Genomic DNA, 16,857 nt, shown 5'->3' with positions numbered 1-16,857 from the left:
ATCTATTATATATAAATGTGCTTAGTCATTTCAGTGGTGTCTGACTCTTTGCAACCTTATGGATTGTAGCCTGCCAGCCTCTTCTGTGCATGAGATTCTCCAGGCAAGAATACTGGAGTGGGATCCTCTGGGGAATCTTCCTGAATCAGGGATCAAACCCATGTCTCCTGCGTCTCCTGCATTGCACGTGGATTCTTTATCCACTGAGCCATTTGGGAAGCCCCATTTTATGTATAATAGTATGTATATGTCAATCCCAGTCTCCCAGTTTATCCCTCCCCCTCTTTACCCTCTGGGAGCGATGTTTGTTTTCTATATCTGTGATGCTACTTCACTGTTTCCCTTTCTTTGTGTTGAATGCTATCTCATGGCATGGCTGTATCACAGTTTGTTTAATTATTTTTCCAGTGAAAGATATCTCGACTGTTTCTAGGTTTTAGCTGCTATAAAGAGAGCTGCTATAAACATTTGTGTACAGATTTTTGTATCAACATAAATTTTCATTACTCTATGGTAAACTCCAAAAGTACTGGGTTTCATACTGGTTGGATGTTGTTGTTATTGTTGTTCAGTGACTAAGTTGTGTCCAACTCTGCGACTCAATGGACTGCGACATGCCAAGGCTTCCCTGTCCTTTACTATCTCCTGGAATTTGCTCAAACTCATGTCCATTGAGTCAGTGATGCCATCCAACCATCTCATCCTTCCTTCATCGCCTCTTCTCCTCTCCTTCAATCTTTTCCAACATCAGGGTCTTTTCCAATGAGTCAGCACTTTGCATCAGGTGGCCTAAGTATTGAAGCTTCAGTTTCAGTATCAGTCATTCCAATGAATATTCAAGGTTGATTTCCTATAGGATTGACTGGCTTGATCTCCTTGCTGTCCAAAGGTCTCTCAAGAGTCTTCCCCAGCACCACATTTCGAAAGTATTAGTTCTTCAGCACTCAGCCTTCTCTATCCTCCAATTTTCACATTAGTAAATGACCACTGGAAAAACCATAGCTTTGACCATACAGCCCTTTGTCTGCAAAGTGATATCTTTGCTTTTTTATATGCTGTCTAGGTTTGTCATAGCTTTTCTGCCAAGAAGCACGCATCTTTTAATTTCATAGCTGCAGCACTTTCAGCAGTGACTTTGGAGCCAAAGAAAATAAACTCTGTCACTGTTTCTACTTTTTCCTCAAATATTTGCCATGAAGTGGTGGAACCAGATGCCGTGATCTTAGTTTTCTGAATATTGAGTTTTAAGCCAGCTTTTTCACTCTCCTCTTTCACTTTCATTAAGAGGCTCTTTAGCTCCTCTTTGCTTTCTGCCATTAAAGTGGTATCATCTGTATATCCGAGGTTGTTGATATTTCTCCCAGCAATCTTGATTCCAGCTTGTGCTTCATCCAGCCTGGCATTTCGTATGATGTTCTTTGCACATGAGGATAAGCAGGGTGACAATATATAGCCTTGGTGTACTTACTCCTTTCCCAATTTGGAACCAGTCTGTTTTTCCATGTCTGGCTCTAACTGTTGCTGTTTGACCTGCATGCACATATATCACGAGGCAGGTCAGGTGGTCTGGTATTCCCATCTCTTGAAGAATTTTCCACAGTTTGTTGTGATCCACACAGTCAGAAGCTTTCAAACTATTTTTCTGAGTAGTTGTACCATTTTGCATTACCACAAGCAACTTTGGAGAGATCCAATTTCTGTACATTCTTGAGCAATGCATTTGTTATTGTTGCTATTTTTTTATATTGATCATTCTATCAGGTGTGCAGAAATATCTTGCTGTGGGTTTAGTTTGCATTTTCTTAATGGCATATGATGAGGAGCTTGTTTTCTTATGCTTTATTTGCCATCTTTATATCTTCTTCAGTGAAATGTCTGTTCATGTCTTTTGACCATTTTCTAATTGGATCATTTATTTCCTGTGGAGTTTGAGAGTTCTTTATATAGTTTAGATTCAACCCTTTTGTGAGGTGGTATGTGGTTGACAAATATATTTATACTGGTCTTTGCTTGTGTTTTCATCCTCTACATGTGGACTTCCACAGAGCTAAAGTTCTTTGTTTTCTTTAAATTTAATGAAGGCCAGTTTATAATTTTTTTTTCCCTTTTAGAGACCTATTTTGGTGACAAGTCTAAGAATTCTGATTCTCCTATATTTTCTATTAAACATTTATAATTTTATGTTTAAGTCCATAGTCCATTTGAGTTACTTTTTGTACAATCAATGTTTAAGGTTTTTGTTTTTTTTTTTTTTTGGTCTAAAGATGTCTAACACTTCCAGCATGATTTGTTGAAAAGTCTAACCTACTTCCATTGAATTATTTTAACACAGCAGTCCAACTTAACTGGGCATATTTGCATAGGTTTATGGATTGTGAATAGACATATACAAATACTACACTGAATCTAAATAATACAGAGTGTCTTAAAATGATACAAATCTACTGTCATATGGTCACAAATCTGAAATGATCTTCCTAGACTAAAAATCAAGGCTTCGTAAGGCTGCATTCCTTCTGAAGATTCTATTTCTTTGACTTTTCTATCTTCTAAAACCCACCTGTATTCCTTGGTTCATGAGCCCTCCCCCCATCTTCAAAGCCAGCAGGGTAGCATCTTCAAATCTCTGTCTTACTCTGACAACCCAAGCACCTTTTAAGAAAGATTCCTGTAATTACATTGGGCCCATCCAGGTAATCCAGAGAAGGGAAATGGCAACCCACTCCAGTATTCTTGCCTGGAGAATCCCGTGGACAGGGGAGCCTAGTGAGCTGCTGTCCATGGAGTCGCACAGAGTCAGACACAAAGACTGAATGAAGCGACTTAGCATGCATGTATGCATGCATTGGAGAGGGAAATGGCAACCCACTCCAGTATTCTTGCCTGGAGAATCCCAGGGACAGAGGAGCCTTGTGGGTTGCTGTCTATGGCGTCCCACAGAATCAGACATAACTGACATGATTTAGCAGCAGCAGCAACATTCGGGTAATCCAGGATAATCTCCCCATCTCAATATCCTTAACTTCCACAGATCTCTGAAGTCCTTCTTGCCATGTAAGGTGACATATTCACAGACTCTGGGTATTAGGATGTGAACACCTGTGGGTGGTCATTATTCTGCGTAATGCAGTCTTCCCTCTGGTGTCCGGTGATTCACACTGCAGTTACGGGGGATGGCTGCTGCTGCTAAGTCTTGTCGACTCTGTGCGACCCCATAGACGGCAGCCCACCAGGCTCCCCCGTCCCTGGGATTTTCCAGGCAAAAACACTGGAGTGGGTTGCCATTTCCTTCTCCAGTGGATGAAAGTGAAAAGTGAAAGTGAAGTCCCTCAGTCGTGTCCGACTCTTGGCGACCCCATGGACTGCAGCCTACCAGGCTCCTCCGCCCATAGGATTTTCCAGGCAAGAGTACTAGAGTGGGTTGCCATTGCTTTCTCCAACGGGGGGATGGCTAAGCACCTCTGAATTCCATTGAGCAAAAAAAAAAAAAGGCAAAGGAAGATACAAACAGGCTGGAACTCTATTTCGTGTACCAAAATCTGCATTAATTTCCTATTGCTGTATAACCAACTACCACAAACTTAGCAATTTAGAGCATTTCTGTTATTATCTTACCCTTTCTTCGAAGGACATCTATTGTATTCAAAGTTCCCTCCCACCCCCTCCAGGTAAAGGATTATACAAAGAGGTGAATTAGAGGGAGTGGGAATCATAGGAACCATTTTAGAATTCTGCCTGTCAGCGTGCAGGACAGAGAAATGAGCCCCCTTTAGAAAGATTGTGTTGCGTGAAAGAACAGGCTCTTTTTAGGCTGTTAATTCTGTGGAGCAGCAGCTTTTATATGATAGTCAGAGGAAGGGATTTTGCTGGATGTCTGAGTGGTGAGAAAACAAAACAAAGCAAAACAATGCAGAGTTTCACAATGGCAGCCTAAGGAGGAAAGCATTTCACGGGAAGGGGTAGGGACAGCATTCTTGTACAGCAAGCGTTTGCCTAAGAAAGGACCAAGGACACAATCATAATCTGAAATTTCTGCAAGTTCATTTGCACTGAAGAGGTTTGAGAGGTACAGAAGCCACACTGGAGACTGAGTAACAACCCATTTGGAGACAAAAATGTTTGCACTGTTAAGATTTATCTCAGAGAGGCAGCAGTAAGTGGTGGCGGGAAGTGAGATCTTAATTCCCTTCCCAGGAATTGAACCTGGGTAGCCTGGATGAGAACCAAGAATCCTAGCCACCTGACCAGCCAGGGCTAGAGGCTGGAAGCTACTTTTCCCTGGATCTATGACCTCAGTGAAAAATGCATTTATCACGGAGGCAGAAAATGTAAATGCAGGTACAAAGTTTATTATTAGAGGCATAGCATAACAACAAGTGGGAAAGCACACAGAGAAATGGTTTATTTAGTTAAGATGGAAGCAAAGCAGGAATGCACACTCAGAGAGAAGGGTGTGGTGAAGAGCAGTGATGTAAAGAGGCCATGCCAGGACTCTCACTTAAGGTGTTTACAAGAGATAAAGACTGGCTATTTACCCTGTTTCTGTTACTTCCATTTTGAAGGGCAAACAGGAGGCTGATTTTAAATGCCTTAACTGGAGCCCACCCATCTCTTATGTCAGGAAATAAAAAGGGGAGGCTGGTTATAGGTATTCTGTGGGAAGCCCACTTTTTACTGCCTCATGAAATGCACACAGAAGGTCAGCTGTAGATATCTAACCTGGAGCCCATCTATTTCCTGCCCCAGGATGATAATTATTTCATCATAATCAGCTTTTATACATTGAAATAATAGTTTCTTTTTGTTTATTTTAGGAAGAGTACAAGACACTCTCCTTGCTAACATTTTTTTTTTTTTCATTCCAAGCTAAAATGGTAGCAAGTATATCTCTACCTTGTGGAAGTTATTGAAAGATCTACTGCACAACACTTTACTGTAGTCATTAATCAAGAAGTAGCAGCTGTTACAGAAAAAGAAAAAAAGTTGCCAAAATCCTAAAGTGCAGTGATCAGATCATCTGCACAAAAGTGAGCACGTGCACACCCACACACAACACCACTGTCATTTGGATAGTCTGTACAAAAGCTGTGATTTCAGTAAAAGTGTCAACAAAGCTATTTTTGTTCCGTGGGTGTGCTTGTATCTGTGTGTCATAATTTGCATTGATATGATATATACCCTAAGTTTGGGTTATAAAGTAAGAATAGTAATGATGTATTGAAATTATTTCCTGTCTTGCATTTAGTTACTGAAAGAATATAAAGATGAAGATTGGAACATGGGCAATATAGTGTATACACTCACAAACCGACGCTATCTTGAAAAGTGCATTGCCTACGCAGAGAGCCACGATCAGGTAAATAAGTATGTGTGTAAACCGTTCTCTCTCTGTGCCTGTATCTGTAAATGTATCTAAAATAAGCATATCTCAATACAAATTTCTATAGTTCAATGCAATTAATGTAATGTGTTATATGTCTGTTTTATGTGACAGCTACTCTTACTTGAAAAACTTTTCAGGGACTTCCATGGTGGTCCCGTAGTTAAGAGTTTGCTTTCCAGTGCAGAAGGTACAGGTTCGATCCCTTGTCAGGGAGCTAAGATCCCATCTCACAGTCAAAAAACCCTAAACATAAAACAGAAGCAGTATTGTAACAAATTCAATAAAGACTTTAAAAACGGTCTAAATCAAAAAACCTTTAAAAAAGCAAAGACATTTAAAAATTACTTTGTAGATCCATAAATTTCAACTTCAAAATGCAGTACTACTTTTACCCTGCCAAACTGTAATTAAGCGACTGAGAATGACAGTTGCAAGTGCTGTCTTACAAGTTTTCCTTTGTTGTCACGAGAAGAATGTTGGTGCTAATCCAGGTTAATTTTAATTTCCTTTCCATTTTAGCTTTCCTTCTAAAGATTTTCTTTTCTGCCTTTTCACTTGCTTTCATCATTTTTCCCCCCTCAGTCACTAAATCCTTTGCTGATTGATCACCCTGATCTCTGTCCCTCTTTTTTAGTCCATCGTCTGTAATGTAGCCTGAGTTATTTTCCAAAGGGCAAAGCTAATTTTCTCAACCCAGATCTTTCGGTTAAAGCTTCTCACACACAGCCTGTCATATCTTGGCCCATGCCAAAGTTTATTCTCTGTTCAATCCTCCAACTGTTCTGTACTTCAGTACTGTAAAACTTTCACCCATTCATAAATAGGTCAATCTTGTCCCAGTCTTATACTTCCCCCACACACCTGCAAATGCATACTTCACCTGGGAAGCTACTATAAAGAACTAATGCTCTGAGGCTTTCATCCAGGTGTATAGGGGAAAAAGTGGTTTCCCAAGTCTTCATGTTCTCATCACATTTTAAGCAGAATATTTGGTTACATTTGTATTTCCAGCCTTAGTACTATGACTTCTCCTAGTAGTCACTCAATAAAGATAAATAAATGAAAAAGGCCATTTAGTTATTGAAATCATGGAACCAGAGATCAAATTGCCAACATCCGCTGGATCATGGAGAAAGCAAGAGAGTTCCAGAAAATCATCTATTTCTGCTTTATTGACTATGCCAAAGCCTTTGACTGTGTGGATCACAATAAACTGTGGAAAATTCTGAAAGAGATGGGAATACCAGACCACCTAACCTGCCTCTTAAGAAATCTGTATGCAGATCAGGAAGCAACAGTTAGAACTGGACATGGAACAACGGACTGGTTCCAAATAGGAAAAGGAGTACGTCAAGGCTGTATATTGTCACCCTGCTTATTTAACTTATATGCAGAGTACATCATGAGAAATGCTGTACTGGAAGAACCACAAGCTGGAATCAAGATTGCCGGGAGAAATATCAATAACCTCAGATATGCAGATGACACCACCCTTATGGCAGAAAGTGAAGAGGAGCTAAAAAGCCTCTTGATGAAGGTGAAAGAGGAGAGTGAAAAAGTTGGCTTAAAGCTCAAAATTCAGAAAACAAAGATCATGGCCTCTGGTCCCATCACTTCATGGGAAATAGATGGGGAAACAGTAGAAACAGTGTCAGACTTTATTTTGGGGGGGCTCCAAAATCACTGCAGATGGTGACTGCAGCCATGAAATTAAAAGACGCTTACTCCTTGGAAGGAAAGTTATGACCAACCTAGACAGCATATTCAAAAGCAGGGACATTACTTTGCCGACTAAGGTCCGTTTAGTCAAGGCTATGGTTTTTCCTGTGGTCATGTATGGATGTGAGAGTTGGACTGTGAAGAAGGCAGAGCGCCAAAGAATTGATGCTTTTGAACTGTGGTGTTGGAGAAGACTCTTGAGAGTCCCTTGGACTGCAAGGAGATCCAACCAGTCCATTCTGAAGGAGATCAACCCTGGGATTTCTTTGGAAGGAATGATGCTAAAGCTGAAGCTCCAGTACTTTGGCCACCTCATGCGAAGAGTTGACTCATTGGAAAAGACTCATTGCTGGGAGGGATTGGGGGCAGGAGGAGAAGGGGACGGCAGAGGATGAGATGGCTGGATGGTATCATGGACTCGATGGATGTGAGTCTGAGTGAACTCCGGGAGCTGGTGATGGACAGGGAGGCCTGGCGTGCTGCGATTCCTGGGGTCGCAAAGAGTCGGACACGACTGAGCGACTGAATTGAACTGTCCTCATAAACAATATAAAATGAAGTCTTTATACTTTGAAAAGACAGTAAACCTTTTGAAATTATTTGCAGTATATGAATTAAGAAAATTAAAGTTGAGCAATAAGTTCCTGTGTTATTTCAGCAGAAATTGACAATTTAAGTTGGAAACTAGTTTTTCAGATGTCTCCTCTTACTACTAAGAAAGTGTAAGTAGAGCAGAGGTCAGCTATCAAGGCCCAGGAGCCAAATTCTGCCTGCTGCTTGTTTTTACAAGGTAACTGGAACACAGGCATACTCATTCAATTACCTATTGTCTGTGACTGCTTTGGAGTGTTAATGGCAGATTTCAGTAGTTGAGACTGAGAAAATAGCCCACTGCCTAAGCTATGTACTGTTGGCTTATATGGAAACTTCAATCATTCATGAAGTAGACATATGAAGTTTTATATCTTCCTAATTGGAGTAGTACTTTCTTTTAAATTGGCTATAAAACAAATCAAATAAATACCAATGAAAACACCAGAACCAAAATGTAACAAAATAAGAAATGAATAATATTAATTTAAGGATAAGGAAATCCCTTGTCAAGTATATTCAGTTCATTTCACTCTCTGTCATTTCGGACTCTTTACAACCTCATGGACGGCAGCAGACAGGCTTTCCCATCCATCACCAATTCCCGGAGCTTACTCAAACTCATGTCCATCAAGTGTTGATGCCATCCAACCATCTCATCCTCTGTCATCTCCTTTTCCTCCCACCTTCAGTCTTTCACAGCATCAGGGTCTTTTCCAATGAGTCAGTTCTTCACATCAGGTAGCCAAAGTTTGGAGTATCAGCTTCAGCATCAATCTTTTAGGATTGACTGGTTGGATCTCCTTGCAGTCCAAGGGACTCTCAAGAGTATTCTCCAACAACACAATTCAATAGCATCAGTTCTTCAGCGCTCAGCTTTCTTCCAACTATCCTTTCCATTCATGTCCAACTATCACTTCCGTTCATGTCTATGGAAAAACCATAGCTTTGACTAGATGATGGACCTTTGTTGGCAAAGTAATGTCTCTACTTTTTAATGTGCTGTCTAGGGTGGTCATAACTTTCCTTCCAAGGAGTAAGCATCTTTTAATTTCATGGCTGCAATCACCATCTGCAGTGATTTTGGAGCCCCCCAAAATAAAGTCTCTTGTTGTTTTCATTGTTTCCCCATGTATTTGCCATGAAGTGATGGGACCAGATGCCGTGATCTTAGTTTTCTGAAAGTTGAGTTTTAAGCCAGCTTTTTCACTCTCCTCTTTCACTTTCATCAAGAGGCTCTTTAGTTCTTCTTCGCTTTCTTCTATAAGGGTGGTGTTACCTGCATACCTGAGGTTATTGATATTTCTCCCGGTAATCTTGATCCCAGCTTGTGCTTCTTCCAGTCCAGCATTTCTCATGATATACTCTGCATAGAAGTTAAACAAGCAGGGTGACAATATACAGCTTGATGTACTCCTTTCCGAATTTGGAACCAGTCTGTTGTTCCACGTCCAGTTCTCACTGTTGCTTCTTTGTCTGCATACAGATTTTTCAGGAGGCAGGTCAGGTGATCTGTTATTACCATCTCTTTAAAAAATTTTCCACATTTTTTTGTGTGTCAAGTATATAACAATATGAAAATTAAAATACATTTTAAGCTTCTAGCCCATTGTAGCACATTTGGGTTCCAATTTATGTTTGTTTTATATGAATGAATAAAAGAATAAGGAAGTGAGTGAAATAAACAAATTGAAGATAAAATTGATAGATTAATTTCATAATTTTTCTTCCAAGATGTACAGAAACAGTATGGAAGACTTATTTCATACTTTAAAGATCCATGTAATTCTACTTTGTATTAAAAATTGTCCGGAATATACAAAAAGATGTAAGTTACCTAATTCTTCCTAAAAGCAAACATACTCTGAATTTTAAACCTAATAAAAATTACAAATATGAACATATGAAAATAGTTTAGACTTTAAAATAGGTTTATAAAGAAAAATAGTTTTCTAAAACTGAAAATATTTGTACAGTAATATGGTGAGGCGATTATGGTTTAATCTCTGTGTTTCTCTATATATTCTTCCTATCAATAAATAATCCTTGGCATTAGTTAGCTATTTTTAACCGTAAATCATTCCAATTAAGAGACCTTTTCTGCTGCTCAGGGTGTTTCTGAGTTACCTGCCCCATTTGTCAACTATTATATTTTCATATAAAACAAACTTGTTTTAGATTAGATTTCAAATATAATAAGAAAGCAAGTTCTACATTTTAAGAAAAAGTTGTCAGTTTGCTCCTGAAAGAAAAAAAGGTCCATTGTGATATATTTATGTACATGTTTTATGTACATAAATATAAGTGCATATGCATATAAATGATTTCTAAGAAACTCTTCCATTCTTTTAAAACAATAAAGTCATGATATACAAGTCATTTTTAAAAACTGTATTAGTATTCTAATAGTGTAATCTAAGATTATGGGATTGTATGAAATCATGTGTGTAAAACTTAGGAAAATTGTCAAGCATTACAGAATTTAAGGAATCTGTCATTCAATTTTAAAAAATCCATTGTTTAAATTCTTAAAAAAGGCTATTAGTATTTTAAACATTATAACATATATTATTTTAATTTCTCATGCTTAGTATTAGCAAATATTCAGGTAGCTTATCATGAGTTTTTCACCAAGCTATTTTATAAGTAAAAGAAACAGATATAGGAGCTTTCTCATGTATTTCACCAGTTTACCTTCAGCATAGATAGTGACTATTGGGAAATACATGGAATTAATACTAATTGACACACTGTTTTATGAAATCACATGTTACTCTAGCATAAATGACAACTCCCTAGTACCTATTCTTTGCATTTACATCAGTGACTTCTTTTTTATTAGGCACTCGTTGGGGATAAGACGTTGGCATTTTGGTTGATGGATGCTGAAATGTATACCAACATGAGTGTTCTGACCCCATTTACTCCCGTTATTGATCGTGGAATACAGCTTCATAAGATGATTCGACTCATTACTCACGCACTTGGTGGAGAAGGGTATCTCAATTTCATGGGTAAGTATGAATTGAACGTATATCCAATCTGTGTTTAAAATGTTAACCAATATTATATATGACACAAGTCATGTAGGATATTGTGCTGTAGCTGTTCAGGTTTAAAATAGAATATTATAATTTTATTTCTGTAAAACAGTGTCATTTGTAAACTGTAAAAATTAAATTAAGATTATTGTTATACTAATATATGTTGCACAATTAACCTAATGGCTGGTATCTTATTTAATATTGTTGTCAATAAGTGGGGTGAATTTTTTTTAAACATAGAATTGTTACTGTGAATTTAATCATTCTGATTTATTTTATTATCATAGTGTTTGCACATTGAACATAGAAGATATAATTGTCATGTCATAACAACATACTGAGCTAATATTATTGGTCTTCTTTGAGGTAACTGTACACCAGTACATTTGTATTATAAATGTGCAAACCAAGGCCCAAGGTATTGTGATGGACAAAATAGATACTTATTTAAAAAATAGGAAACATGACTATCCAAAAGTCATTGCTTTCTGAAGGATCTTGAATTATAAAATATACAATCAACTAGCATTGTTTTCTGTTCTATTTGGTCAACCAAAACCATTTGAGTTTTAGGAAATTTTACCAGTTTTTAGGGTAGAGAGAGCTGGAAAGACTAGCGAATGCGTATGGGAGCCTGACTTAATTTTCTGTAATAAAAGCCTTTGAAATTGAAAAGTGAAAGTCACTCAGTTGTGTCTGTTTGTGACACCATGGGCTATACAGTCCATGGAATTCTCCAGGCCAGAATATTAGGGTGGGTAGCCATTCCCTTCTCAAGGGGCTCTTCCCAACCCAGGAATCACTTCAGATTAATTCATTTCTACCTGAAAGTTTTTATTAAAAAAATTTCTGATCTGATTTATAAAAGTCTCTATCATTTGCCATCTTGAGACTAGGAAGCTAAATCCAATAAAGCACATACCAGATTTTCCCTGTACAACCTGTACCTCTCAGTGCATCCCTCCCCTCTCAACCTGTCAGGAAGTGACCCTCATGACCTTGAGATTGTACTTTGTCTTCCAGGCACCAACCTGGGCATTCTGGGTGGACTTTGAAGGCATTGTATTCATAAGTAAAATCAGCCTCAGTTCCTTAAAGGCAGCTGGTCCTCCCAGACACAGTGACCATCATTCACAAGTACAGCCTTTCCTAGTAGAGAAACAAAATCAGTGATGACCTCTGAGTTCATGCTGTTGGTCCTGTCATTAATTCTTGAAGCCCACTGCATCCGAGAATTCTATTAATCCAGACTTAGTGTACTGCTTTAGTCTGGAAGTTGTATAAGCATTGTCAGCTCAGAAGCCTGCACTGAAGAGTTGAGAATGTCAGTAGTTTGTAGTACCTGATAGAGTTTTTTTCCTGAGACTGTCCTTCATTGAAGACAATTCTAGCCCATAGCATGTAACATAGCATCTGAGTAAAACAAAACTATCTGCAGATAACAGAGACTTAATGTCCCTAGTTCAGAGAAGGCAATGGCAACCCACTCCAGTACTCTTGCCTGGGAAATCCCACGGACAGAGGAGCCTGGTAGGCTGCAGTCCATGGGGTTGCGAAGAGTCGGATACGACTGAGCGACGTCACTTTCACTTTTCACTTTCATGCATTGGAGAAGGAAATGGCAACCCACTCCATGTTCTTGCCTGGAGAATCCCAGGGACGGGAGCCTGGTGGGCTGCTGTCTATGGGATCACACAGAGTTGGACATGACTGACGTGACTTAGCAACAGCAGCAAATGTCCCTAGTTAATTGAATATTGATAACCTTCAGATAAAAAATGTCTGAAGAAAGTTCATAGAACTATTTCTTGAGTCTTGGTATTAATATTTTCCCTGAAGGTAAAAATGAATCATGGACAGCTAAGATCTTAACAAATCTCCAATAATTTTATAACTTCTTTGAAATGTTTATATTAATATCATTTTAACTATATATATTTAACTGAGGGCTGACTGAACTGCTTTTCTGTTTTGGAAACTCTTCTCATAGAACTTTCAATAGTAACCCAACTAAATAAACATAATTATCTATTAGTGTGTCTCTTATATGAAGAAGGCAATGGCAACCCGCTCCAGTACTCTTGCCTGGCAAATCCCATGGACGGAGGAGTCTGATAGGCTGCAGTCCATGGGGTCGCTAGGAGTCAGATACGACTGAGTGACGTCACTTTTCACTTTCATGCACTGGAGAAGGAGATGGCAACCCACTCCAGTGTTCTTGCCTGAAGAATCCCAGGGACGGGGGAGCCTGGTGGGCTGCCATCTATGGGGTCACACAGAGTCAGACACGACGGAAGCAACTTAGCAGCAGTCTCTCTTATAAGGTCTGTAAATTGACCATATTTGTGGTATCAAATATAATTTTGAGATTATTTTTGATATAGGACTCAAAGATATATTTACGTTTTCTTCCTACATTTGTCCTTCAAATGGTTTATAATGTTTAACTCCAACAGAATACTTTTTAAAAATTCCTTCTGGCTCAATATCATACCTAAATCTAGCATTTCTCTACTAACTTTGAAATCAGTAATGTCTAATATCCTTATGATTTCTGATTATTGATGTCTTATGAAATTTAGTATTTTCCCATGAGCTCTCATGACTTTAAATATTGTTTTTTCCACTTTCTGATCATGGCACTCTCCTGCCTCGTGGCTTGCCTGCAGTGTCCTCCAGCTGACTTGCAGGCCTTGCATGAATGGTCTCCCATGGGTCTCCCCACTGATGGCCCTGCTCCAGCCAAGTAGACGTTCTTTCAGTTCATTAAATGCACCAACCTCCTTCCACTCTGAGCTCTGTATATTTTGCTGTTCTCCCCTCTTGGACTCATCCTACTCAAACACCCCCTGTTATACCTCACAGAATCTTTCATCTGCAAATCTTGTTTCCTTAGTAAAGCTTTTTCTAAAGCCTCAGACTTCACTAGTTTTACCTATTATACATTTTTATATTACCCTATTACTTACCTTTTGTGGCACATAAAAAATTATATTTAAAACATTATTAAATATGTGACTGCCTTGGTAAATTTAACAGAAAATTAGGTCTTATTCACTTAAGACTAGTAGCAATTAGCACAGGGTCTAGCACATCACAAGGCTTTCATGTTTTTCTGAAAAAAGATATTTTGTATATGTATATATATGTATATATAATTACCTTGTAATATTTTTAGCAGTGGTTCATTAGTTGCAATCACCACTTGTAGTTTTAAGCAAAGTTATTTTTTTCAAGTGGCATGGAAGAAATAAATTTTTTAAATGATCAGTTAAAGAAATTTAAGACCAAGGAGCAGCAATCTGGTTGTTTACTCATGTTTTAGGCATTCTAAAACTTGTTAGTTTTCTGGAATTTTATTTTTATTTCCCTCTAGTAGAGAGAGAATGACTTAAAAGAAGAAAGCAACAACACATTTTTGTATTTTTTCATTTAAATATTTATCTGAATTTGTCAGGCATTTAGATATGTGTTCTGCTTATCGAAAATCATTAAGATCAATGTAAACTTTTCACAATGATACCAGTTTGGTGGATTTACTTTATTTTGTTTGTTTTTATCTTATATACTCCTAATTTTGTGTTTCAAAAAATTATTTCACTCTGATAATGGCATTTGCAGCAACATAGGTGGACCTAGAGATTACCGTATGGAGGGAAGGAAGTCAATATAGAGAAACACAAATATCATGTATCTCTTATTTGTGGATTCTAAAAACCAGTACAAATGAACTGACTCACAAAGAATAGAGTCATATATGGAAAATACAAACTAAGAATGGGGAATAAATCGGGAGATTGATGTTGACATGTACACGCTACTGTATATAAAACTCGAAACTGATAAGAATCTACTGTATAGCACAGGGAACTCTAGTTGATATTCTATAATGGCCTATATGGGTAAAGAATCCAAAAAAGAGTGAATATATGTATAACTGATTCACTTTGCTGTATAGCTGAAACTAACACAGTGCTGTAAATCAAAGGCATTCCAATAAAAATTAATTGAGGATTTTTAAAAGCAGAACATTTATTCTTTCTCTCTCTCTAAAATACAATAAATATAAAGTTGTATTGTTGAGTCACTCAGTCATGTCCAGCTCTTTGTGACCCTGTGGCCTGCAGCACACCAGGCTTCCCTGTCCTTCACCATCTCCAGAGCTTACTTAAACTCATGTCCATTGAGTCCGTGATACCATCCAACTGTTTCGTCCTCTGTCATCTCCTTCTGTTTCCTAAAAAAAAAAGAAGAAGAAGAAGAAGGAAAGAAAGAAATCCACTCTGGATGAAGCAGGGGAATTTTTTTTTTTTTTGGCTTACTAGGTTATTTTAATTATGAATAGATAGGTTTATATTTCCTGTTATTCCAGCGTATCATCATATGAAGGAATCAGGTATAAAATGGGGACTGAAAATAGCTGAATTATTTGCATGTTTTTGCATCCTAAGAGTTTTCATTATAAATATTAGTAAAAGTAAATTTATATAGACATAGCATGCTATATTGTCTAAGACACTTTCTAGGCATCATCTAAATTAATCTTCATAAAAGTTTTCTTTTTTTTTTTAATTTAATACAGTCTTAGTTGCAAAGAAACCTGAGGTTAAAATTAAGGGAGTACTCAGATATCTAGGTACATATCCCAAGCCCCATTTTACTAATGCTTCAACTTGAACAGGAAAAGCAACTCAGCTAACACTGTGCAACTAGAAAATGAGAGGAGCTGATTGTCTTTCTCTTCTATTTCCTATTTGAGAAAATTAGAAAAAAATTAGTATTAGATCAGTATATAGATTAGCTACCAAAATGCAATTAATAAATATGTTTCTGGGAAAAGGTAGAGCACTGTGATTAAGAAAATGATCTGGATGGGAACCCAGGCTTAGCTGTGTGAGCTGAGTAAGGGGCATCATAACCGTGTGCCTTTGTTTGCTCAGTAGTGGAATGGAGTAGTGCCCACCTCAGAAGATTGTTTTCAGGGTGAAAATGATTCAATACGTACACAAGACAGCATATTATCAGGTACATAGCTCATAGTTAATGTTTATTTAGATTTAATTTAACTCTAGATTTACTATTGCTATTTTTATTATTACTAGCTATTCTATTAATGCTGATATTCCAATTCCATCCAGGAGTGCCTCTTTAGGCTCTCATCTGATGGTACACAGTTTAATATAAAAGCATCATAAAATATTTAATTCATTTCCTCTAAAAATATCAGTAAAATTAGTAATTCTTTGTTAAAAATGAAATGACATTTCCTAGGCGGTATTGTGTGGTTCACAGGACTGGAAACGGTCAGTTTTCATTACAATCCCCAAGGACAATACCAAAGAATGTTCAAACTACCTGACAATTGCACTTATTTCACATACTAGCAAGGTTAAGCGCAAAATCCTACAAGCTAGGCTTCAGCAGTACATGAACTGAGAGCTTCCAGATGTACAAACTAGATTTAGAAAAGGCAAAGGAACCAGAGATCAAATTGCCAACATTCAGTGGATCATAGAGAAAGCAAAGGAATTAAAGGAAAACTTCTACTTCACTGACTATGCTAAAACATTTGGCTGTGTGGATCACAACAAATTGAAAAATCCTTAAGGAGATGGGAGTTTGAGGCCACCTTACTTATCTCCTAGGAAGCTTGTATGTGGGTCAAGAAGCAACAGTTAGAACCGGACATAGAACAACTTACTGGTTCAAAATTGGGAAAGGAGTACACAAGGCTATATATTGTCACCATGCTTATTGAACTATATAGAGTATATCATGCAAAATGCTGGGCTGGGTGAATCACAAGCTGGAATCAAGATTGCTGGGAGAAATATCAACAATCTCAGATATACAGATAATACCACTCTTATGGCAGAAAGTAAAGAGGAACTAAAGAGCGTCTTGATAAGGATGGAATAAAAGAGTGAAAAAGCTGTCTTGAAACTCAACATTAAAAAAACTAAAATCGTGGTATCTAGCCCCATCACTTCATGACAAATAGAAGGGGAAAAGTGGAAGCAGTGACAGATTTTATTTTCCTGGGCTCCAGAATCACTGCAGATAGTGACTGTAGCTATGAAATTAAAAGATGTTTGCTCCTTGAAAGGAAAACCATGACAA

General features: G+C 37.8%; 1 protein-coding gene across 1 annotated transcript in view; it reads left to right on the top strand.

The window, feature by feature from the left end:
• Positions 1-16,857, top strand: part of GBE1 (1,4-alpha-glucan branching enzyme 1) — a 310,726-nt gene that overhangs the window by 222,917 nt on the left and 70,952 nt on the right. Inside the window, exons 11-12 of the mRNA XM_018054118.1 lie at positions 5,246-5,356; positions 10,536-10,707. Coding sequence (XP_017909607.1) covers positions 5,246-5,356; positions 10,536-10,707 — 283 coding nt within the window. The remainder of the gene's footprint in view (positions 1-5,245; positions 5,357-10,535; positions 10,708-16,857) is intronic.

This window comes from Capra hircus, chromosome 1 (genome assembly GCF_001704415.2).
Source record: "Capra hircus breed San Clemente chromosome 1, ASM170441v1, whole genome shotgun sequence".
NCBI lineage: Eukaryota > Metazoa > Chordata > Mammalia > Artiodactyla > Bovidae > Capra > Capra hircus.
Note: the sequence above shows the minus strand (reverse complement) of the source record. Positions and strands in the feature narration are given on the sequence as shown.